The sequence below is a fragment of the Sander lucioperca genome, chromosome 11 (genome assembly GCF_008315115.2).
Source record: "Sander lucioperca isolate FBNREF2018 chromosome 11, SLUC_FBN_1.2, whole genome shotgun sequence".
NCBI lineage: Eukaryota > Metazoa > Chordata > Actinopteri > Perciformes > Percidae > Sander > Sander lucioperca.
Genome location: NC_050183.1, coordinates 31,954,094 through 31,981,421, shown reverse-complemented (window position 1 = coordinate 31,981,421; position 27,328 = coordinate 31,954,094). Strand labels below are relative to the sequence as shown.

Below are 27,328 nucleotides of genomic sequence, written 5' to 3'. Positions count from 1 at the left end.
TATATATACACACACATATATATATATATATATATATATATATATATATATATATATATATATTAGAGGATGGATACCCGACCCAAGCCCAACGGGACCCGACGGGCCGGGCCGGGTTCAGACATATATTTAGAAATGATGTTTGGGTTTGGGTCGGGCTCGGTCACATCAGCGCGATAAGGCATTTGTTGTAAAATGGTGCTGCGGCTCCTTTAAGAGAGCTCAGTGTGTGTGTGTGTGTAAGAGAGAAGACACAACAGCCCGATAATCGGCCGTCGGACCGTCTGGCGAGGTCGGTGACTCAAGTCTGTTCGGTGTGTCCCGTGCCATCGGCCGTTCGAGGAGCCGTCGGCATTCATTTGGGCCGACCCGACATGTTCAGTCGGGGACAGGGCAGTCGGGACTCACCCGGAAATGGGGAGCGGATGAGCTGCTCAAAATCTGACGAAAATCTTTTAAACTGACCTTTGTCAATCTGAAATGAAGACAGATTCAGAAACTGCACTCCCTATTTCTCGCTTAAAATGTTTTCAGAAACACGTTTCGGTGAACAATTTTAGTACAATATGAGATTGTAGTCTGAACAAGCCGCCATGACAGTCTGGCTGTGAATTTCCGGAGAAAAAAGAACCACGTGACGCGTTCGTCCAATCAGCTGCCGGTTTTCATTTTCTGGGAAATAATCAGACTGTTAATGAAAACAATACAGAGCAGCGCCGCCTGCTGCTATGGAGACGTATTACGTTTCGCGCACGCGCAGAGCGTACGCTCAAGTCTGCGTCGCCTCAGTGTGTTCTGAGGCATTTTTTGGACCTCGGGACCCGACTGATCAGTCCGACTGCCTTTTCTGCCAACAGTCGGCCCATCTGGTTGGTGTGTCAGGGCCCTAAAGTGGGCAGAAGAGAGATAGAGAAAGAGGAGACGTGTAGATGCGACCGGAGCAGAGTTGATGGAATAAGTTTAAGTTTTGTACACACTGTGTGCAGTGTCCGAAATAAACCCCAGACTGAAAGCCAAGTTCATTCATTTGCTCACCAGAAACGGGATTTTAACCCCGACGTTATTCATTTTATAACGTCGGCCCTGGAGGTGACGAGTCTCCCCTGGTTTTCTGACCACGGTTGGAAACGAAGCAATCAAGAAAGGTTAACACATTGAACATTTTAAATTACACAGCTTGTTAACGTGCGCTTGTTGCCCCGTATGCGCTGATGCGCTCGTCTGTTGACATTTCCGAATGTTGCTTAATAAAAGCGGGCTTTCTACACAAACAAACGTACATGTGTCATAAGTATGAGAAAAAAAATGAGATTTTAACTGCTTGGACATAAATATCTTAATGCCTGTCGGGCTCGGGTCGGGTTCGGTTACTGCTCTGCCCAATCCGATATACACTACCGGTCAAAAGTTTGGGGTCACTTAGAAATTTCCATTCTATTCCATTACAGACAGAATACCAGTTGAGATCAGTTGCATTGTTTTTTTTAACCAGGGCAGGAGTTTTCAGATTACATTATGTGCTTACATAATTGCAAAAGGGTTCTCCAATGTTTTCTCAGTTAGCCTTTTAAAATGATACCAGATTAGTAAACAGAATGTGCCTTTGGAACATTGGATGAATTGTTGTTGATAATGGGCAATGTAGATATTGCATTAAAGATCAGCCACAGTCGAGAACCCTTTTGCAATTATGTAAGCACATAATGTAATCTGAAAACTGCTGCCCTGGTTAAAAAAACAAACATGCAACTGATCTCAGCTGGTATTCTGTCTGTAAGGAGTGGAATGGAAATTTTTAAGTGACCCCAAACTTTTGACCGTTAGTGTATTTTCCATATACATATATATTACAGACAAAGAAATAAAGTATTACTACCAGCAGCAGTAGCATAGGCAAACTGGCAATCTGGCAGCTCTGGCAAAAGCCAGAAGGGCCGATGTACTCTTGGGCCAATTTGGGCTGATGGAAAAAAGAAAAAAAATGCGGCAACACTGGCGTTTCACACTAGTTTGACAAAAATATGCAAGACTGTACAGCTGCAGCCTGGAGCCTCCCGTCTGGTGCCATCGGGCTTCTACTTTTCAAAATAAAAGCTTGCATCTGGTCCACTATGTCTTCGCACTTTGGTGTTTTGGGGGTTTAAGTATGTAATAATATGTTTTAAATATGCAAGCATTTGGCAAGCTGGTGGCATATAAGTTTATATGAAGGTTTTATGAATTGTGTGCATTATTTCATTTTGAAAGTGGCCTCATGCTGCTGGTGCCATAATCTCACGTGAGCCTGGTTTTTGCAATTATAAAGCAAATAATGTCCCCGTCTGGAATTGGGCCGGTAAGGGACGAAATTGTCAGGGCCGAATTTTTGTCCCAGTCCGCCCCTGAGTACAACTATTGGTAAACACTGATCATAGATGATGGTGATGCTATAGTTGACAAAGAGGACAGTAGATAATACTAACCAAGTAACCAAATGGCTGAGTTAAAGACATACAGTGCAGGGTGACTGCATGGGTATACGCTTCTGTCCCTAATTTTAGAACAGCCAAAAATCCAGGCAGTATCAGCACAAAGTAAACACTCATTGCTCTTCTTTTTCTTCCACCCTTTCCTTCTTGTTCTACCCTTCCACCCCTTCACTAACTCTTCTTTTATTCGAGCCAAATGCTAATGCAGCCAGAAGGCTCTTTGAAATTGAAATGATGTGAAAATAGAATTGCAGTGGCAAATGAGCTGTGTTTGCAAGTCCCGTTGGGGCCAGCAACGAGCCCTTTGAACGCGCCTCTCCCCCAGCGAGGAGGCCCTGTTCTGGGCCGCAGTCTCTTTGGCGCTCCCCTCCCTTTTCACGTCAGCTGGAGAGCTCCCAGAGGAGCAGAGATCAAGCTGAAGCTGATTGGGATGGAGTTTGTTTCACACATATGCACACACACATGGATATATACATAGACACATTTGCACATACAAACATCCTCGCACCAAATTCAAAGGAATACATAGGTTTCTACATGCACACAAACAGACACATAGGCATTTGCTTGAAATTCACATGTTCGAAGATGCATAAAGTATGTAAGCTGCAAACACACGCACACACACACACACACACACATACAAACACACACACACACACACATTGTACACACATAATAATATATGTAATATGTGCAGCAGCACATATTAAATAAAAATTACTATGAGGTCAAAATGCTGAATGAGCCCTTTTGTAATGATGTAAATGCCGATATAAAAGAGGGTATTCAAATATCAAGTGTTACAGGTAAAAGGTTATTCCGAACTTAAAAATAGCACATTAGCAAAAAAAATAAATAAAAAACACACACGCACAAGGTCCACTAACCTTTGTTTACTACGTCACAACTTATTTGGCACAGCTGTTCCCATCTCCTATTTTGCGCATTAACTCTTTTGAAAAAGGCAAACAGCCACCTGAAGCGAGCGTAAAAACATTTTTGCAAATTTGAGGAAGTTTTTTCGAATTTCGCCGTTTCCATCAACATTTTCTAATGCGATACTTAAAATGCGCAAAAAAAAATATATATATAATATATGTTTAGCTATAGCTTATCGACGGGGCTAGCTTGTGATTTGTGTCCCCCCCATAGCGGGTGGAACTTCCATTTACAGGGAAGATATGATTGGTCAGTTGACTATCATTTGTCATCTGATTCTGATTCTGATTTCTGATTCTGATTCTGATTCTGATTCTGATTTGAAATTAGTCTCTCATAGAAATACTATGCTCGGCCCTCTAAATTTGCCTGGACCATTTTTCTTCCCAACAACTGCAAAGGCAGCAAAATTCTGATAGGTCAGCAATTCATTTTACATTTTTCAGTTTATTTCCTCAAACACCTTTGTTTAGATGTTTAGTTTGTAAAATTATGAAATGAAAAAAATTAAACTCATGGCTTATGAAATACTATTTTTTTTTTATATCTTTATCTTTTTTATCTCTCTGATGGTCTAGAGGGCCCTGACGGTTCCCCTCTGACAGAGAGATGACACTCACCTTCTCATACAGACACAAATAATAAAGGATGAGCATTATTGTGCTGTATGTGTGTCTCTGATCTGTTTAATTGGAAGCTGATCATATGTTTCCTTCCAGTGTGTCATCTGTTTCTTATTCCCCATTATGTAAAGACGGCACAGTTTGACACTACTTGTCTCTCATCTCTATTTTACTCCATTTTCCTTCCTTTTTAATAGCAATCCTCACATTCAATTAGATTTTTTCCACAATGTTCCAGACATTTCATTGCTTTAGATCAGGGATCTTCAACGTTTTTTAAGCCAAGGACCCCTTAACTCTGAAAGAGAGTTGGATCAGTAAGCTTATCATCAGTGGGGATTTATATTTGCTAATAATATGTTGGATTCATGTTAAGACATTTACATTTTTGAAACAAACATTCAAAAATTGACAATAATTTGGAGGCCCCCCTGCAGTGACTCTGAGGACCCCCTAGGCGTCCCGGACCCCCTGTTGAAGATCTCTGCTTTAGGTAGAAGTATTCAGATATTCATCATCACTAAAGAAATAAAGCACTCTGGGTTGTTTGCATTTCTTTAAACCAATCACAATCATCTTTGGTGGGGCTAAGCTCCTGACTCAGCGACGGTAGCTCTGCAAAATAGTCTCAGGAAGGAACTTGTTTTGATGGAACATTTGCATCCCGCTAAAGAGAACGCCACATACAATATTAAATAAAGTTAACTGTTCACACAATACAGTAATGGGAGTTATACAAATTAGCTGGATACATGGTTAAACGTAATTTGTTCTTAGCAGTGTATCACTGTGTGTACTTCATCTACAGCAAATCCCCACCAATCAGTCCCAAAATGTTCCAGTTAGATATTAAATTCTGTAAACATATTCTTTGTAAATCTTTACAACCATTTCCCAAAAGAACCAAGCCGGTCTGCCTTGTTGCACGATCCAAATTTACTTCAAAACTTACTATTTTCAGTGTATAGCTTGCTAGCTTAAAGTTTGTTGTTGTTTCCCGAAGTGAAGGGATTTTGAGAACGACAACACACTCCACTTCCTCAGGCAATTATCCTGGAAGTGTACTTCCGTTGATCCAGACTACCAGATTATTAATGCTTTTCGATGAATGATGTTCTGCTGGTAGGGACACTAGATCATAAACCACTTAGATGGATTGTGTTGGTAGAAGCTTTTCAGTCATGGTAGTGGAATACTAAGTGATGGACAGGCATGTGGAAATTGTTGCATTTTATTCCTGGGCTGCTTCACATCAAAAAAACAAATGTGTAAACATCTTTTTGACACCAATCCTTCCGAACAAGGGAAAGTATGTATTCTGTTAAATTTCTCATGGGAAGATTTGATTGGAGGACAGAGTGAATGAGACTGGGCGACAGCGAGAGAGTGGGATAGATTGGATTAGAAAAAAGAAATGAGTGACACATAAAATGACTGCGAGTAAGAGAGATGAGAGAAGAAAATGTTAGGGTGTGTCACCGTGTGGCTGAGTACAATCCTATGCATTAATATGTAAGCTTGTGAATGTGTATGGTTGGGTGATGTTGCTTGCTTCATGAGTGTGTGTGAGTGTGAGTATAAGTGTGTGTGTGTGTGTGTGTGCGTGTGTGTGTGTGCTCTTGTGTTCCCCAAGCCCACATGCTGGTGCTTGTCAAGTCAAGGAAACTTCAAGCAATTTCTGTCTTTAAAAAAGAAAAAAGAGCTTCAACTTCACAGTCAGTGGCTGCGTATGAAACGGAAGCGTGGCCTGACTTAGCCTCATTTCAGTCTCTGTTCTGCTGCTGCAGCCTCCGGCATTACTCCCTGGCCTGCTGCCCGGTATGGAAATACCCTCAGACTTAATGGACATTTCATTTAATAATCAGTGATTGATCCCTGTTGGTAATGATGTATAAGCAGGATGATTTAAGGATGAAGAATATTCTCAGTCAATAGTTGGAAAAGGCAGAGAGCTCTGCAGGAAGACAGGTGATGGTGTTGCCAATAGCAGTGTGTTTCCTTAACTCTCCAGTTGTCAATATGGCATCTCTATTCTGGCCAGTGGCAATTAGCGCCATGGAGTCATGTTGTTCAGTTAGAGTCACATCAACTTCACAGAGCTAATTAGACACACTTGACCTTTTCTACATGAGGCTAATTTTAGAGATGGGACTTCACTTGAAGATGAAGCTAGGACAATTAGTTCAGGGGGTGTAAAAATGTTTGCACGTCATAGACCCCTGGATAAACACATCACACTTCACAGGACGATTTTGATAGATGATTTCGTTGTGTACATTTTCTCCTTTAAATACAATCCAGTGCATTAAAACCCAAATACAAAGTCTCTACAATCGTGTGAATTTGCATAGTAGCATGCATAAGTAGCATAGTTAAGCTCAACTGTACTTTTTAAATCCCAGAACCTTCACCATCTTGTCAAAGTCACTTACCATGAGGTAGCTCTTAATTGAATCCACTGATAGCTCTCTCATTTCTAGCTGTGAAAGAGAGACACTTATGTTCATGTATATTCTGACAGTATTACCTTGGATCATTTGAAAAAAATATTTAGTTAAGGGGCCAGTAGGCGATTAGTTAATTTTTAACAGAGGGGACGACCTTTCATTAATCTTTGAAGTCTCTTTTGTAAGTAAGTTATATGGTTGCACCTTTTTTGTTTTCCTCAATTAAAGCTACAACTGTATGTGTATTTTTTGTTTATAGCATCTTTGTAGTGTTGGTTAAATCTAAATATTTTTTATGAGTACAAGTAGCAGCTGACTATGAATCAGTAGCTAGCTAACTGTTAGCATAGGGAAAATGGATGGTTTTGGTGTCTCTGATTTTCTGGGTCAAAATAAACAAAATAAATAAAAAAAACTAAATGTTTTAGCGGACTTTTTTGACACTTTTTTCCGCTTTTCCCGATGTTTTGTCACGTATTTTTTTGACAATTTGGTTGAAAGAAATTTCTGATAGAAACTTTTTGAAAACGGGTCAAATTTGACCCGAGGACATCAGGAGGGTTAATGAGGCAGTCTTCCCCAAACCTGGTTGATGTTTTTTTTTTTTTTTAATTCCTTCATTGTATGAGGTTCAGCTTGGCTTGGGTCAGTACACTGTATGGTCTGGTTGTGTAAATAATTCAACAGTATGCCTTTATCCACCATACTGTATCTTGTGGCTAATGAGCTTCTCATCACCACAGTCGTCATTTATGTTTTCGCCTCCTAAGGTCCAAAGTGAATACGACCCCTAGAGAACTTCTTAAATCACACACACACACACACACACACACACACACACACACTACCTTAAGATGTTTTAAAGTCAACCGTATTTGTGACATTTAGTTACATTTAATATTCATGAAGGCGGCAGTACTGTTTCTATTTTTGACAGTTATGCTGAATGGAATTTACACACGTGATCAAAATGTGACACATATTGGTGCATCTGCTTCACACTGAATGCGATGGTATGCATCAGTGCGTGTAGCGGAAAATGTACGTATGTATGTTAGTTTTTATTGGTCCACCACTATAATATATAGTATTTGACTATTTGCTTTATTAGATAACATATTTGGGTAAACCTAATGTTGCCTCATTGAAGAACTGTCCATATTACAGTAAACATCTGCAAAATGTTTCTTAGCCAATGTTGTAAAAGCAGTTAATTCAAATAGAGTATGTTAATCATCAACATATCAGGAAAATGTTTATGAAAATGATTGAATACTTGCTAAATGTGCCACACTTTAGATTCTTTTTCATGTTATCTTCTTTTGGCAACTAAACCATGTATAAATTATGTTATTGCTGAAACAGGAGATCATCTTGAGAGAGTACTTTGTGGGTATTTATGGTTTCCAAATAGTCAAATTTAATGGTTAGAAATTAAATATACTGTAGGTCTAAAATATGAGTATCAGTCATTGGCCCTTAAACCAAGTTACAACTTATTTATGAATTCTTGAACCGTGTTTTATTCGCCTTTAAAGACATATCTTCTTACGTCAAATGAGAGCAGGTTGGTCTGCCCCTTTGAATGTTTTACTTTATCTTTCTGTGATGTTTTACTGTAGAGATGGACAAAAAAAGGAAAGAGAGAAAGCTATGACAGAATAAAATGAGCTGGGATTCATTCCCATGCAATTGCATGTACGTGGCTTTTACACTAATTGGTTTTGTCACCATAAAGCCCAGGGCTTCCTTTTAAAGATCTCCTTTACGTCATGTACGCACAGCGGGGGAAAAAGCAGTTTGGAAGACGCTGATTTTCACTAAAATGTGGCTTCTGGCTGTCGTGGTAGCTTAGCAGGCCAAGGCACATGCAATGTGTGTGTTTGTGTGTACTTAATCTCATCGTCGCTGTCGCTGCAGAATGTCTATTCAAGGAAATACACTTGAAAATAACGGTTTGTAGAAAATAAAAGCGGGCTTTTATGGTGTACAGTAGACCCAGGCCTTTCTAGAGGGGATTATAAAGTGGCAATTGCTGAATGGAAAAAGATAAGGCAGCCCTCAACCTCCACAAAATGGCAAAATGCTGCAGAATTGCTCAGTTTTAAGTTTTAAGTGAAAATTAACAACATGGAGACTAATCACATTACCAACCAACATAGAGAACTATTGGATTTCATAGGTGAACAACAAACAAAACAAGATAAATTTGATTGTAATTGATTGTTGTATTATCGCATAAGAAGCGTTTAAACTTTTGCACTTTTGTCTTCTTTTGCTGCAAATATCTCCAATGTGGTAAGAGCCACATCCTCTCCTTCAGTGCTCGCTAGTGAGTGAAAGCCAACCCCAGATTCACTCTCATTATGGAACAAGCTCTGTCCACTTGGCGGCCAATACTGGTCATTTCTCCCCAGTTTCAGGGTCAAATTACTGCTGGGACATGTCGGGTCGTGTAATATTTGGTTTAGAAGCCTTTATTGTTGATTTTTCACGGTACAAAGCCCTGCTATAACGTTATACTCCATTGCAGTAGCTCCAGCTTCAACTAGTGAAACAACAGCGAGGCTGCGGTGGATCTTAGATTCCAGGAACACTCTGGCCAATCAGAGCAGACTGGGCTTTGTTGGGAGGGGGGCTTAAAGAGACAGGTGCTCCTACAGAGCATCTCATACAGAGGGTGAATACAGGTGCAGCAGCCATGGGCAGTATGAGAAAAATAAGGTGTTTTTTTTAACATTAAAGCATGTAAACATGGTCTAATACAAACACAAAGTACAATTAAAACCCTGAAAATGCTATATAATAGTTGCCCTTTAAGGGAAATTATAAAATGATGAATCCAAATTATGATCCAAAGAAAAAAAGGAATTTCTGGATTTATGTCTGTAAAACATGACAATGATGGCAACAAATCTGCAAAGAAACAAATGTTATGTTTGATTTTTCTTTTTTAACCTCATATTTAAACACTTTAAAAATATTATTTGTCAACACAGTTTGGACATAAAAGACCCCCTACCAACATGTCAGGATACTACATATTTATTAAGTGTGTCTCTGTGACTTTCCACTTTATGTGACAAAAATAGAGCAGAGGTGCATGTGGAAGCATCAAATTATGCTGCTAGCCAGTGTGAGGGCCTCTTCTGCTGACAGGAGAGCTGTCAGGAGCTCAGCAGCTGAAGCCAGGGAGGGAGCGCTCTGCACTGCATTGGCATTTTATCACTGAATAGGGCATTTAGATTTGCTTTGATAGTGTGATAATCTTTGAGATTTTCACTTCACCGCCTTGAGATTCCAGTAAAGGCACTAAAATGTCAGCCTCATGAGTACAGTAAAACTTTTAGATTCAGATATCGACATACCTTTGTAGTGCATAACACACAGTATCCCATAATACAATATTATCTGTCGATAAATTGAAGCATTTTCTTATCTGCACGATTGGAAAAGTTAAGAAGCTGAAATATGAATGTTGTTGGAGCTTCAAATTACATAAATTCAATAAATACATTCTACCAAAGACCATTCCTCATGTGGCGTTACACAAACATGTTTTCTGCTGAGTCTTGCCTCAAAGCCTGAAGTCAGAATCCATATTCCTTTCTTGTATAAGTAGGGTCACCAACTCGGGTTTAAAACCTCTGCAGTTCCTGTCATACCATATTTCACAGAGCAGAGGGTGAACACAGAGCAGGGCTGACAAGTCTCACTGCATGAGGAGAGCAAGCTCCGTTCAAAAACAGCTTGACTCCCTGATAAATGGACTGGCCACTGGCCTATTAGCTAACAGTGTTGGTCAAAATGAGTCAGTTAACAAAGAGAAAAACCTACTTGTCTCTTTAGATGTGAGACATGCAGTCCTGACTCATCCTGAGATATATTCGGAGAGACTGGTCAGTGACTACTAATCTACTTTGGCTGAGGTTCAATCCCCAACCATGTCTGGCAGTTAGTTGAGTCAGGTCTTGACAATATCAGCAACATAATGGATGATGCCAGCACTGTGGTTATTACGAACCTCAACTCTTTGTTGTTTTTCCACTTGTTCTACTAACCCTAGTCTCGCTTTGCCAGACCTTCCTCCACAACGCTGTGAAATGGGGGGGGGGGGCACAGCATTCTGGAATGGGAGAAAAACGTGCTCTGGTTTATTGGCATTTCTTTAAACCAATCACAATTGTCTTGGACGGTGCCACGGTGCCGCTGCAAAATAGCCTGGGGAAGGAACTTGTTTTGGTGGAACGTGTACGTTTGAAGGTTGTTTTAGTCGTGCAACAGAAAACTCTGATTCAACAGATTTACCCTGCAGAGATCTGAGGAGCAGTTAACCATAGTCCTAAAATTACAACACAAAGAAAGCGGAAGGTAATGGACATCTGGCCAAAAAAGGCACTGGAGCAATCCCGGAAGTGGACCGTCGTGGATATAGACTATACTTACCCTAACCCTCCACTGGAAATCCCTGTATATTGTAGCAAACTGCATAAGTAATAACAGTGTTTACCTATTTATTTTTATTTTAAATTTTACAAATCAAAAAACTTACAGACACAAACTATTTTCTCCCATTTCACTGATTCTCCAGCATGCGTATAAAATAAATCGAAAGGCATCCACAGCCTCACACTAACTTGAGCATAATATGTCATACTGAGAAGGTTCTGTGTACGATCCCACCTATGCGCAGCTTTTTTCTTAGATGACAAAGATGCTCTTGACAACACTGCTCTGATTAGACACAACTTCCTGCTTTAACCATACCATCATGTACGTGTTTTGCCTCACTTGATTGGGGGTGGCTGTGACTCAAGAGTCAAAGCAGGACAGGGTGGGAAGTTTGATCAAGGCGTTTCGCCCCATAGGAAGAGGTTTGAACACTTTTGCCTTCAGACAGCTTGGATGACTCATCCTAATAACTGTCTTTGTTTCAAACATATTGAACTTACCCACTATCTCCATTGTAGAGATTTGGGAAATGTGGACTGGGTGAGGAATACAAACAAAAAATTAAAAAAACCTTCATTGTGTCAGAAATCATGTGAAACACCATTCAGTGAATTGCCCAAGACACTGCTGATTGTTATGCCAGTGCCATGCAAGGAATCTCGCTGTCATTGGTGCCTGAGTGTGAATTGGTTAGTGAAATTGAGAGACAAAACACTTTAAACATCTGCTTTAAATCAAGTGGAGGTGGAAATACTTGAATGCTAGTTAAGACATTACAGTACATGTTGTACTCTCTGTTTGATCTGCTGCTTTGATGTTCGGCTAAAGCATGTAACTGGCCTAAGTCTCCCACACTCGCATCTTACTGGGAAGGACATTTGACTAATAACCTACTATATAAGACATTCTCCAAGATTTCTGCTGCTAGTATCTTCTTCGATAAGTCAGAACCTTGATTGCAGGGTAAATGTTGTCTTTAACCCATACTATTTACCCAAAAAACATGCATGCATGCTTTCTTAGTAGATTATTGGCTCTGAAAAATAAGAAAAAGAAAGCAAAGGTTTCAAGCTCTCTCCTTTCTTGCTTATTTGCACACTAGTCACACATCTTAGCTCATGTACTCCCCTCCCAGGCCTTTCACTGTCTTGAATTGACTCCCTGACATTGACAGTGTGGGTGTCAGCAAGCAGTACAAAGAGAGAGAACAGTGAGGGAATGTAAGAATAAAAGTATTAGTACAGGGGAAGGGGAGATGGAGTATAGAAATAGCGTGAGTAGATGAAATAAGTGGCAGGAGGAAGCAGAGAAAAGTACAAGAATGTAGCGTTGGTACTTGGTGAGAGGAACATTAGAGTGGGTGTGGAATCCTTTAGGTCTTAAATTAATCATGTCTCATCTGTTTTACAGGTCAGGCAGACTTGGCCTGTCATTGCTTGCGTTTGCACAAGGACACTCTTAGATACTTAAGAAAAAGTGTGAGTAATCGACTTCTTTTGAAGTTTATGTATTCATTTTAGTATGTATTCACAGTATCAGGTGTTCTCGTTGAATAGAGCCTTTTTGGGCTGCTTGTAACTTTAATGTTGTTTACCTTTTTGTGTGCCACTGACAAAATAAATAGAGAATTAGTGAAAAGCACCATAAAAATGGGTCTAGAAATACCAACCTGTCCCCTAGAAATTACACACATACACTGCTAATTTGTATGCCAAATACGTTTTGACTGAAATGTAATTGCTGCCTGGATTTTTCGATTGAATGAAGTTCTACATTTTTCTACTGCATGCCTATCACAAGCGCAAGACTTTGACATCGGTGCATAAAGGCTATAGTAAGCAAAAAAAAAAAAAAACGTCTGACAAACCTTAAAGTCAGAGACTGTGTGAGACATGACAGAAGGACAGTTTTGCAGTTTCTGCTACCATCTTGAGTGTCTGGAGATGGTTGATTGGTGATACATACATATGTTCCGTGTTTGTGTTTATTACTTTATCACAATTTCCATATGGATTGTCTTGTTTGAGACATGGGCTTAGTGCAGGTTTCACCCACATGTTACTGCACAACCACACAAGCATACACAGAGATCAGCAATGATTTAATCTAGCAGTCTGCTGGAGGATGTTACATTTTTTCCTGATAAAATTTTGTATGGACATAAAATCAGATGCTCTTACTCTCATTTATAAAACACCTTTTTTCACATTTAGTTCCGTTCTGCTGATGGGGTGATGAACCAAATAATTCTCAATCCTATCTGTGTCTCTTATGACTAATCTTACTTCTCGTGCTACAGGCAAAGAGCCTGATGATGATCTGGAATATTAATGCATCACCCCCTAACACACACTCCCCTTTAGGATTGCATAATCTTGTGATCTATGTTAGGACACATTTCCATTTACATGACATATTTTAGTCATTTCCCAGACACCTCATACACATTTGTTCCATAATTATTCAGTTCTCTCATGCAAAACTGTTTGGATGGTTTCACAGAAGCCTCTCTTATTGCACTTATATGTAAGGTATCAATTTAAAAAGGCCTGAAATTGACAAACTGATCTGAACATGAAATGCAGCTGGAATCACTCTTTATTTGGCAGCAAATACTTCTTTTTCTTTTTTCACTTTTACTGTTAAAGGAAATTAATAAATGAAGGCATTATAATGGTTTAGGGGTACATTTGTTGGCCTGAGACCATTTGGTCAAGGTAAGGGAAAGATTCTGGCCGTGCTGACTGTAGGAGATGGTAGGGATGCAAATGTCCTAAATCAAAGTAACACACTTTGTACGCTCAACCATCCACCACACCTCCTCCCTGAAGTGTAATTGTAACTTTTCAAAGCAGACAATTCAACAAGCACTTAAAGAGTAACTACCGTTTTTTTCAACCTGGACCCTATTTTTCAGCGGCGAAACAAGCTACAATGTAAGTTAATAGGGCAATTGTGCAGCTTGTATTTACGTTCACAAAAGTGCTTGTTTTGCCATTGACAGGCTCAGATTAATATTCTAAGTTTCTGACAACATTATGGAAAGAATTTCTAAGGAGGTTGACCTTTCTGTTAAAGAGTAAGACCCTTTTTTTAAACATAAAAAACATCCGCGAAATTGCGTTTGCTAAAGCCACCAGACTATGTAAATAAACAGTAATTTTAGCATTGTAAAATACACTTAATTCAAAGTCGACAGAAACAAAATAAAACTATGAAAAGCAGTTTGGGGTCGTCGTTCCATTTTTCCAACCATCACAACTCCGCTAAAGGATTGTTATTTAAATGGGTGGTGGGCTTAGCGCTAGCGACCTCAGAGCTGTTTCTGGTTGAATAGAAAGAGGTTTTAAAAAGGTCTTTATCTTTTAGTGGACCAAACTGACGATGCACATTTGCCCCATAGTGTTACATTACAGCCCGGTCTGTGGCTGCCAGTTACAGCGTCCATGAATGCCTTCAAGGAGAGACATTTGTGCCTTATACATAGCCATTTCTTCCCACAAACCTGTTCATTTCACAATGTTCCGCTACTTCTGACTTTGCTACTGATAGATAGATCATGCATATTATTGATATACTGTATGTCATTTTAATCAAACACCAGTAGAGTATTGTCACACTGTTTAACAAAACCTTTGAACAAATTGGCATGCTTTTTTCTGTAGTTCTTTTCTGAAATATTACCTTGGAGTAGAAATACAATGGGGCTAGAGGACAATATCTGCCAGGACAATACAATACTTTTTTTTTTTTAAGTTTATTTTTTTGGCTTTTATTGCCTTTATTTATAGGACAGATTAAGTCAGGAAAGTGGGAGAGAGGCCGATGACATGCAGCAAAGGGTCGCAGGTTGGAACTGAACCTGCGGCCGCTGCGACAAAGATTGAGCCTCTGTAGATGGGGCGCACGCTCAACCAGGTGAGCTACCCTGGTGCCCCAAGGACAATACTTTCGACAGGAAACTACGGAAAGTCTAAACTGACTAAATAAAATACAACAGGAAGTTAGTAGAACAATATAAATCAATATTCTCATATCTGTTCAGAGCACATTATCTGTGCATAGCCGAATAATATATTAATTAGTTTACACCCCTATTACATCTATGCACCACAGTTTGAGAGAGTGATCAGATGGACAGTGAAGGAAAGACATGGTTCACCCCCCACTAGTTTCCATAGATACAGTACACCATGTGAAGAAATCAGTGCTTATGTGTCTTTCTTAGAATCTTATCTAACCAATGTACTGTGTTTTAAAAATGAGAACCAACATCACACAGTCCCTGTGCTTACTCACTGCTCACAGTCTCTGTTAATTCCTCTCATCAGAGGGTTTGCTGAGTGCATTCTACTCCCAGTTTTACCTTGGGAAATGGATTCTGTATTTATAGTTTACAGCCTGTGGGGATTTTATCCAAGGTCAGTAGTAGATTACCTATTTGGCTCATTGAGCTGTGCGCTCTGTTAGATCCCCTTTTTTAATGTGCATTGGTGATTGATTAAGCTCCTGTGTTTCTATGCTGGTGCAGACCTTGACTGATGCATACAGAGAGCAATATGTATGTATGGTTAGCTCTTGTGCTGAATGTGCGATCGATGCATAGACTCCCCTCGCAATAATTACCTCATCCAGGAGAGGAGGAATGCCTGAGGGTTGAGAGTGTGTGTGTATGTTATTCTTGCTTCCCGACTGGCTTTGTGAGTCATGGATTGTTGCAGTGTCAAAGAGCATGAAACTCCTCTACATCAGTCTCCAATCAATGCTGATGGTGGAGAGATGGGTCTATGAGGGTAGAAGAGAAAGATGGACTGAGAGAAAACAAGCAACTGCAAAAGACAAAGAAACACCGGGAGTATAGATTATGGAATGAGAGACTGTGTAATATTTGGTGAATTAAATAATAGTTAAAAGTAGGACACATATAGGAAAAGTCTTTATATGTATTGTTTCTTATTATTTTAGGCATTGAAAGGGAAATATTGTTTCATACAATTGGGGTGTAGCTTTCACTCATTTTGTTAACAACTTACCCACCAAGATAATTGCAGGGATACGAGAATATGGATTCTTTTCTATAAAGAAGTTTGATGCCACAAAAAACATGAACTGTCAGTTTCTAAATGGTTCTAAACCAAGGATAGCCCAACTTCATTGGAAGAAAAAACAAAGGCCAATGGTAAACTATTACCCAAACTGTTCATATGAGTTTACTTTTGACCTTATTTACTTACCATGGTTGTGCACCAGTTTTTAGGTCCAATAAGAGATTATATGACGTGCTTATTTTATTTCCAAAACTAAGTTGGTGAGAATCTGGCTACACTCCTGTCTTAGTCTGACTAACTGATAGAAATATGGCCAAAAATACAAAAACAAGCATTGCCCATTAGTGACCTACTATTAGCTCTACCTCTACAGATTAATGCAACCCAATGCAAACATTCTGTACAATTCTAGACAATCTGCTTTTATGTTGCCTATAATATTCCATTTTTTGTTGAAACTGTTATTAAATTATATGTTTTAGCATTAAGTTAGTGGATCTTGTACTGGACTGCATTAAAACGAGAGGTGTTTCTAATATCCCCCCCCCCACACCCCCCGTCATTTGTTTGTAAATGGGAAGGACAAACAAATTAGAAACACTTCCCAATATAATATGTACAATGTTATTGCAGATCTGTTAAATTGAATTGCATCAGACTACTCAGGTGTGCCTAATATGATGGCCACTGAGTGTATCTTAGTGTGACGTCCCCATCTCTTTTGGCTGCTGGGATGTCTGTCTGTTTTTATTCCTTCTTCTTTCCACCGATGCCAGTAACTATTCAGGTTTGAGCTTTTTTGGTGTAGAAAAAAACAGAGCTTTCTTATCGTTTGATGTCATTAAGCTCTTAATTCTGACCTCACTCACAATGTACAAAGCAGCGTAGAGGCAAGTCTGTCATGGTCATGCTTACGGTACTATTAGTAATTTGAGCATACAAGCACTGTTTTTTATAGATGTTTGACAAAATAATCTTCAGCTATTAACATATTAATCTACTTACGGTATCAACTGGGAAGGGGTCAAATACATCAACCAGGAGTCAGTGGAGGGCCAGAGAATGAGGACTTTCACATCTGATGCCTGGGACCATCTTTGAATATACACAGGGGTTACCATCTCCCCTCCCTGTATGACAACCTGTTATCACTTGACCAAAGTTCCATTTGTTCCATTGAACATTGAGATGGAGATCAAGGTGATGGAAAAAGAAGTAGAAGAATAAGAAGAATATAAATATGATACAAAGGAGAAAGGGACATGCATCCATAGCAGAAGTTTGCGAATGAGCAGAGTATGTTAGAATGTAAGGCAGAGAAGATAAAAATAAAGATATTGAGACACAGAGAGTCAGATGGAAAGAGATGAAAGTTTCAAGTTCCTAATCACTGATCAGAGGTGATGCCAGCTGAGACCTCACCATTTTCACTCACACACACACACATGCACGCACGCACGCACGCACGCACGCACGCACGCACGCACGCACGCACGCACGCACGCATGCATACACTCACGCACACATACGCACACGCACACACACACACACACACACACACACACACACACACATACACACACACCCACACACACATATGCTCACAGTGACAGGTAGGTGAGTACAGGTCAGTGTCGGGGCCTCCTTGTCACTGGGCAGTTTTGAATTGACACCTGATTGCTGTATGAAGTCTCTCTCTATGTGTGTGTATACATGAGTAAGTGAGCGTGAGTGTGTGTGTGTCTGTGTGTGTTTGTGTTTGTGTGTGATAGGAGATGTCATGCAGCTGTCTTGTCTGCTCTGATCCCCACTAACCCTCAGTCAAACAACATGCCACTGTAATAGCAGCACATGTGCAGTCCAGAGAGCGGCCACATCAATCACATTTTCTTTGATTCTTTTATTCTCACAGGTTTTTAAGTTGCCCATAACTCACCCCAACCTCAAAACACTTCCTTTCTGTTCTGTTTCTTTACAAGGGCAGTTGGTTTACAAATTGTTTTCAATAGACAGTACACTGTGTTAAATAAAGTTTGGATCAATGTAGGGGTGACCACGAATAGTCGAAAATTTGTTGGAAAGAGCCTGATACAAGTGTAAAATTGCAGCTACTTGCAATGCGCCAGTCTGCAACATTCTGAAACCTGCCAGTTTACACAAATGCGACAAGATGAGACGGCGTATCATCTTCATAGCACAACGACTCCTTGTGCTTCTGTCCTAATTTCCGACTTTCAGGCTTGTTTTGTAGCTGAATTGCTAAATATGAATGTGGATAAAAATAGTCACAGTAAGATACTTGCTACAGCTGCATTTCTAGTGATAAAATGGCGAAAACATTTTATTTCTCAGATTCACGGCTTTGTTTTAACGGCGGTTGCTCTCTTCAGTCACTCTCTAGGTCACTCCACCATACACTGTGCTTGCAGGCTCGTTGAGCCTCCGGGCCGGTTAAGACCTCGGAAACCTTTCCCTGCAGCATTCTAAATTGGTTTTGTCTCGTCGCGAATGTTTGAATCTTTTAATAAATCTTTTTAAAGTGGGTAAATAAATCCAACTGCCCCATGATTGAAGTTTTACTTTCCATGATCCGTGACCGACGGTCACCCCCACCCCGCCCCCATTTGACGATCAGTCGACGATAGGCAAGACTTGACAATTCTGATTTGACTATGAAAATTCTTACTCAGGAATCTAGGATTCCTAGGTCAAAGTTTGTTAATAGTTTTAGAACTTTTGAAATTCCTACTTCATTGAATGATTGGTATTAGTGACTTTTAAATTGGGCCAGCCCATAGACCTAGGCACCTCTATGTCATCAGGGGACGCAAGCAAATCTTCAACATTGTATATATTTATACTTCCTTAATATTTTAAACAATGGCTAAAGCCTGTTTTCTTCATAGCTAGAGAACCAACAAGTCCTCCAAACAGACAAATAATGACGTTATGAGTCATTTGTTCCCTACCCTCTAATACAACCCACAGGAGCGTATCATAAAATACCACCCCTACCGGTACCTTAGATCTAAACCAAAGAACGTCCGTCACAGTTTTGAATAAAACTACTTGGTTATGTTTAGGCACCAAACCTACTACTACTACTAAGTTTAGAAAAAGTTCATGGTTTGGGTTAAAATTCAATTTTATTTCACAGTTACGCATGTGATGCTGAATGTGACGTTTGTAAAGTTAAAAAAAGTACTCGCCGTTTACTTTTAAAACTGGACTCGAACTCCACTCTCCTGGGTGAAAGTCCTATGTTTGTTTGATCCATCCACCACCATAAATTGCCTCTTTACATGGAAATTTGGTGCTTATATTTTGTTACATTTTAGGGTTAGGATTTTGTCACCATGACTGCTCGAAGGTGGCTTTGGCTCTATGCTTTACTCTCCATACTGTTAGCAAGGAAAGCTATGCAACCTGACATCCCTCAGACTCCCCCACCCACTCTCATATGCCGTATAATAGGAGGCAGAACCTCCTGCCAGAAATACACGTTCTACTGTGTAGTCTATTAAACAATTACATTTGAGTTGTTTCTAATAAAGACAATATTTACTGTAGAATAAGTGCTGTAGAATAGATCATATTCTCAAAAACAACCCTCTCTTAGTTTTTGTTAAAATGGAATAAATTGCATTTACTGTAGCAGTACAGAGAAAATATGTCACAACATGAACAATAATTGTTATACCAGGACTCTAAGCCTTGTTTTTTTGTCATGGTTGAAGAAATATGCTGCCATAATTGACCAATTAGGTTCACCAAGAAGGTCAGCATTTTCCATTTCCATTAGTCGAGAGCTTCTATTTCAATTAAATTCCATTTAATTTTATTTATAGTGTCAAATCACAACAGAAGTTATCTCAGGAGTAGGTCTTAGACCACACTATAATTTACAAAGACCCAACAATTTCCCACGAACAATGACGAGGAAAAACTTCCTTTTTACAGACAGAAACCTCAGACAGACCCTGGCTCTTGGTGGGGGGCCATCTGTTGCTGCCGGTTGGGACACAGAGACACTGATACAGATATACAGAAATATGATAATAATCATAGCTGTTGATATGATGCGCCGTGGCACTTATAGAAAGAATAAAGATAATATAACTATGATTACTACTACTAATGTTTATACTGCAGATTGTATAAAAGTTGTAGGAAATGTTATAGATGCACTATTAATAGTAAACTGAAATTATCTATTTAATGTAATACTGCATAATTTCATACACCTTTACCCCCGAACGTTTTTTTAGAAATCAAAAGGGGGAGATAAGGACTTTAAGAGATTGATGGCAATACGATAACAATAACCACCATTATATAATGTGTGGTGTATGTTTAAGTATTAGCACATAACTTTCTATCACTCAGTATACTTCATAAGCAGGTAACATATTCCCAGACAGTGGGCGCTCTGTGTTTCTTAGACGTTTCACATTTTGAAAGAAGCAGTTCTTGAGTCTTGGTGCTTATTCAGCATATAGAAAGCACAAGTCAGCTCTTGCTTATCAAATTGCTTGTCAAATTCACAAAAGAGAGCTGAGAGACTGCTGTAGGACAGAATGATATGCAGGGAGCCGACTTCCTCTTTAAAGTCACAGGAGAGAAATGGTTGCCCTTAAAATAAACCACCACTATGTTGAATGATGGAGGAATTATGACTCATCAATATGAGCGTCTGACTAAAAGTATCTTGAACCTTTCAAGTGATTAATCACCCGTTCTCTATTCCATAAACACATATGTTCAAACCGGCAGTCATCAAAATCTTTTATTGAATTATTCTCCTTTTAGACAGAGTCATTTCTTTTTAACACTATCCTCATTCACAGAAAGTGCCTTGTGACCTTTGTCATGTTGAAATTGACTGCTGTTTCACTTTTATTAAGTCAAATGGAATTGAAGTAGATTTGCATAAAATTGCTGGCTATGTGGTGCCGTGGCTAATGAAGGTAGTTGGAAAGGATTGGAGTGGTCATTTCCTCATCAGTAGATGGCTATTTGAAGCCCTGTGGCATCATATGTTGTGGATGTCATTGCTTTATGTGTGTGTGTGTGTGTGTGTGTGTGTGTGTGTGTGTGTGTGTGTGTGTGTGTGTGTGTGTCTGTGGGTGAAGGCTTATGCACTGCCAGTATGTTATTCTCTTTTTCCTGTGTGTCATGCTCCCTGCTAGCATACATCCTTTACTTCAAGGCTGCATGTTTTCAGATCTGTTATATAGTTTCTGTGTGTTCTTTGTAGGTGTGTTTATATGTGTCATTGTTACTTACTTGTTTTTAGATAGCATGTGTATTATGTCTCTGTATGTACAGGAAACTCTTAATTAAAATTACAATTTGTTGGTTTTAATAAAGAAGCTACTGACCGCTTCCCCTGTCAAACTATTCCACCATTTTTGCCAGAGCAAGAAAACACAGTTATTATGCTGATTTGCTTTCTTGAAGAGTTGCAGAAGAAAGTGAATAAGCATATTTTTTCAAAACGTGATAACTATTTCTTTAAGCAAAAATAACTACCCAGAAACTATTTTCATTATATAACTCTTTGGAAATTAAAATAGGGAGAACAATTGAAATCAATTTGCCTGTTCTCTTCTGTCATCAAACTTTTCTGATGTGGGCTATACTTCACAGCAGAACCCCTGCAGTCAAATCTACAGTATGCATGACATTGGATGTACATGTTTGTGTGTTTAAGCCCACACACAGTTAACACACTGAAAATACAACAGGGGCAGTTTGTCACATGCTTCTGTTGAGTGCTCTGCTCTTAAAAACACTGCTTCTTTTACAGCCTCAGCTTTTTTTCTCTGCTACAGTGATCATTTCCAAATGTTAACATAATGTCTCTGAAATGTATTATTGATGCTACTGTATGCACTGTTTCAAAGAGGTTTATGTCTTTTTATCCTAAGAGGTTTATCCTCAGTTAAGTTTCCATTTTCAACAGAGAACTAATATTTTTTCAGCCTCTTTTTTTAAAGTCCCTCTTTTCTTGCTCATAACAGTAAAGTCCTACGGTAAATACGTGAAGTGGACTTTGTGGTAATGGTTACCCAGTCCCCTTGTCAGTGTGAAGATTTTTCCAAAAAAGGGGCTATAGAAACATTAATTATTGACTACTTTCTTATCTTTTGAGAGCATCTTTTGAAGGCTGTGTGTGTTCTTGATCACCCTGTTTTCCTCCATCTTCTCCTTCTTGGTCCTATAGGTCCCCTTACAAAGAAACACACTGATGATTTAGGTGATAGTGACCGCACGGACGACGAAGGTATTTTTTCCCCCCCTCCGATGCCAAACTGATTTGCATGACAAGGGAAACCAGACTTACCCTTTCTCCTCCAATTTTTATCTTCTTTGATTTTCTTACATTTCTTGTCCTTTTTTTGAAAGTGATGGACATTTTCTTTTTGCTCTTTACTCGTAAACTCTTTTTGGGCTGGATGTGTTTTGTCCTTTTCAGCTTGATGTCTAAAGTTTACATGTTTACCACCATTCTTTGATAATAACATTGTAACATAGATTCTCTGCTTGGATTTGCTGTTTCCTTTACTTTCCTTTTCTATGTTGCATCCCACCAGCAGATCAAGTAACTATTAACCCTTCAGCCAGATCTTAACACATTTTTGCATGTTTTTCTTTTAATTCGTGTCGTATAAAATCAGATCATGTTCAAAAAAATCAACGACTGGCTAACTGGCTTGCACCTATACTAAGACTTAGACCTGTTCAAATTGTGGGCGTCAAACCAACAACCTTAGTATGTGAGGAGCCTAAAACAACATGAAAATACTCGAGAAAAAAGTCATTGTAAGCATCCCTCTCAGTCGTAGTTGTGGCAAAGTCATGTGGGGGAGTCATCCCTCCTGGCATGGTTTCCTCTCCTTCAGGGCAAAGTGTGAGCTAATTTACTACACACCAGTATCTGAAGCTAACTGTCTGGTCAAACACCCGCAGTGGCTGTTAGATTCAGAACCTAAGTCCCAACCTGCCAAATTACTTGTTTTGTAGCTACATAAAATGTGGATTGGCTAGCAGACATGACAGACTTGGCAGTAATAAAATGAGCCAGCATTTGGGTGGAACTGATTTCAAGTGACATTACTGTCATTATGGTTTCAAGTGATCATCTGGGCTCTCCATTTTAATGCTTTTTGGAGAACACACAATCAAAACAGCACATAAATACTCAGTACTACAATTTCTATTGCTAGGTAATTCTAGCTATTGTCAATCCCATGATTTTCAAACTTTGAGGACTGCTTACACAGCAGATTGTAATTTAAATTTTGCAAGCATCTCGGAGAGACAGAACAGCAGAAATAATCTCATTTGTTGAGTTAAATCTCCACAGAACCAGAGTTTATGTGGGTAACAGACTGAAGTCAAGAGGAAACAGAGGAGAGCTAATATTACCAAGTCTGATCATGCTAGTAACATGTAGCATAGATGACATAAACCAATGTATTTATACCCCTTCCGTTCCAAAAACATAATTCTCAAAGAAGTAAAAATAGAAATACAAATGATACAAGTAAAAATGCATTCAAAATTGCACTTAAGAAGTAAAAGTAGAAATATATTATCAATAAAATGAACTAGGAATGTTGTGTCCTTCATTACTATACAGAGTTTACTCTGTATGGTAACTAACAGCTGAAGCTCACAAAATGTGGTTGAAGGCTCTGGAACTGTGAACGTGTGCTAAGTTATTATTTATTTTTCCTGTGAAATTATATAAATTACTCATTTATTTATTAGTGACGAAATAACATGCATTTTAACAGTGCAGCTGGTCAGGGTATAATATATTTAAACTGCTTTGTATATTGTTGTAATATATAACAATATATTATATTGTATAAGGTGATTATATATTGTGTATGTAAAATCTGAAACGCTGGCAGTCAAATAAATGTTGTGAAGTTGAAAGTACAATATTTTCTTTTGTAAGGTACTGTATTAAAACTATAAAGTAGCTTAAAATGTAAGTACAACCGCCTAAAAATTGTACGTAGCTAAGTAAGTACTTAAATAAATGCTGTCAGTTACCTTTCACCAGTGATACAAAGATACAAACTAAACCAGTCATGATGATATGTGCTCTGTAACTTAACTGTTATAGTTACTTCCATCCAGTTCCGCGTCTGAGGGATGTTTATGTAATTTAATGAACTTTATAATATAACTAAAATCCCAATATGTGCTAAAGCCTTGGAAAGATCTCTCTCACCACCTGCAATTTACAATCAGAAGTTTGGATATTCTATATTGTAATGAAGATGATCATCAGAAATTTTTACTATGACAAGATAGATTCCATAGGAGGAAAGTTACTCCACACTAGTATGGATGCCTACACTGCCTCACTGTATTGGTACTGTGCAGTAAAGTATGTAACCACATTCGGTATTCAAGACATGTTAGTTACCTCATTTATCTGTGGCCTGATTCACTCACTAAATTTTTGGAACTAAATCACACGGTTTCTCTTCTGCACACATACCTGTGAACCCTGAAACAAAGGGAACATCAAAATACATTAGCATTTACCACATACTGTTGTTGCTTTGAAGGCATTTAATCATAGAAGATTATTGGGAATATGAAAAGGAATACTAAAGGGACCCAGTGGATACCTGACAAAGATTATAGGACATACATATTGGAATTGCTCCTCTAGAATTTAAAGTAAATGCTGTTTGAAAGCTAAGACAGTGTGCTGGAAATTCAGTAATCTCTATAATACAAAAATATAAACCTTTGCTTAGTTGCCATAAACAAGCAGTCCTTTGAAAAGCCATAATAAGGATAAACTGTCCTTGATAAAAGCCTGCGATAGAGTCGTATCCCCTTCAGGCTGCTGGAGTGCTACTTTAATGACAGGCAGAAAGTCTTAATAAGGCACCTCTACTGTATAATGTGACGAAGTAAACAGCAATTACATCCAAATAAGGCTCACAACCATCCGGATCCCTTTGATCTGTGCCATTACGCTGTTTTTCTGGGAGCTCACAAACACAGACACAACACACACACACACACACACACACACACACACACACACACACACCAAAAAGATTACAGTCACACAGATCTATTCAATAAAATCCCAGAAATCTTCAAGTATTATCTTAAAATAGGATGCAGGGCAGACAACTAATCCCTAATATAGAGGAAAATATGCTTGAGGACACACACATACACACGAACAGTCACACACTTTGTTGCCCCATCCAGGCTGACTCTGATTAGCTCGGATCCCCCCCATTGATTCCTGATGCTCTTAACCCTTGACCACTTGTTGCCTTGTAGATGCAAACTCAATGAGGACATCCCCTAACCTCCCCAACCCTCCCACTCAGCAAATCTTGGATTTTACAATCGCTTTATACTCACTAAAGCTGGTGTTTGTAATCCTTTTGTACTGGGAATAGAGATGTAAACAGGAAAGTCCCTGAGAGCTGAGGATTTGTTAGAAGCTCTGTTATTTTTTTATTTTTTTTACAGCGAATAATGCTGGAGTGGCTAAGAGTGGCTATACAGAAGTGGAGATGTTGTGAATTGTGGTATATACAAGACTCATATAGGGCCCCTGAGATCCTTTATAAAGTATTATATGGCTATACCTGTGGGATGTTAATCTCCTTATACGCTATAGATATGTGGTGTGGAGGGCACAAGGATATAGATTGTGTCACAGAATGAAGACATGAAGAGCCGAGGAAAGGATGACAAAAGATCAACTGCGGAATGTGCTACCTTGTTGCATCAAGCTCACCCAGAGGCTCCCGCTGGTGACATTTCAGGTGCAACTCCAACTATTGAGACTGCAAAAACTAGACCAACCAATGAGAAACCACAAAACAAAATAGTTTACTGCATAGTGGCCTAATGCTCTAGCAAGCATTTTAAGTGCAGTTGCAGTAAACTGCTCTTCGCATTGCAGTCATAGCAATTCAACAAGGACTTGATGGAAATCCTGCCTCTGAAGCTAAACAACAAAACGTCCTAAAGGATTTTCTGATATGCCGCTTCTATGGTTGGTGTTTGACACCAACCATAGAAGCGGCTGGCTCAGTCTTCTGTGTCAAAAATAATCTGTAGACCCAACCACCCACCCTGACCTCCTACATAAGCCATTGTACAAAGGTACAACAATAACTGTGCTACTTTCACGTCATATGTAATGGAAGGTATGGGGAAGATTATCATTTTTATAACTCAAGTCAGCTCAAGTTTGCAAACGCTGAGTTAGCAAATTGCAAAGTTTAAGGCAACATGTCCTCATACCTAAACGACAAAAAAATATTGTTTGCCAATTACTCCCAAAACAACATATATGACCGTACAGGCACATGTTGTGAAATGGTCGCAGTTTTGGTGCCATGTGGTTAACATCGTGAATTGAAACAAAACTACCTGGCAGCTGCCAGGCTGGATGCTTTTTGTCTTCCACCCCATACACAGGGACAGTGAGGGAAAATGACATCTGCTGTGCCCAGTTTGTGAGTTGGCATGTTTTGTTGAACACACGGCCACCATCAGACGTGTTTTGGAAATGGTGTGGCCAATAAAGCCCTATCCAAGAAACACCTTGCGAGATGGCTTAGCAACTTCCAAGCCAATGGGCAGGCAGACCCTCCCACACTTTACACACAGCGAGGCAGGGAATTTTGAGCATTAAACACTTAATTTCCTGCATTCAGGTGGATTTTTATGCACCTATTTCTACCTTTTTCTGAATCAATTTATGCTGGAAATATCTTTATGTAAAGGGAAACATAGATTACAATCCAAATATTAAAACATAATGGAATAGTTTGCAGTAAGGCTGTCAGGCATTCTGTATTGCTTTCAACTATGTATTCGCCTGTAGATCTGCTTATCTAATTATATCTGAGTCAGCACACATGTAGCCTAGGCAGCATTTACTCTTCCCTCCTCTTCGTCTTTTGTTGGGGAAGTAACCTCCTTAAATGTGCATATGACAATTATTCCCCTCAATGATACATGAATTCCTTTTAATGAATTAATAAATAAATAATTAATTAATTAATAAACCCCTGGACTGTAATATTTCAGATGTTTGATCAAGATTTCTGCTCATGTTCAAAACTAAAAACGCCACAGTGACTTTTTACCAGCCAGTTTTTTTTTTGCCTCATAAAGGTGAAAAACAGAAATTGCACAAACATTGTTCTTTAACTTGTAAGAATACACATTTAAGTGCTGTCAAGTACCACCCTACAGACACAATGACAATTCACAGTTAGCTTGATAACACATGCATGCCAGCACATGCACATGCACATGCACATGCACGCACGTAC

The 27,328-nt window shown here is 39.1% G+C and overlaps 1 protein-coding gene across 2 annotated transcripts in view; it reads left to right on the top strand.

The window, feature by feature from the left end:
* Nucleotides 1–27,328, top strand: part of nlgn1 (neuroligin 1) — a 412,586-nt gene that overhangs the window by 144,739 nt on the left and 240,519 nt on the right. For both annotated transcript variants that reach the window (XM_036007130.1, XM_031311671.2), the window contains one exon: nucleotides 22,207–22,266. In XM_036007130.1, coding sequence (XP_035863023.1) covers nucleotides 22,207–22,266 — 60 coding nt within the window. The remainder of the gene's footprint in view (nucleotides 1–22,206; nucleotides 22,267–27,328) is intronic.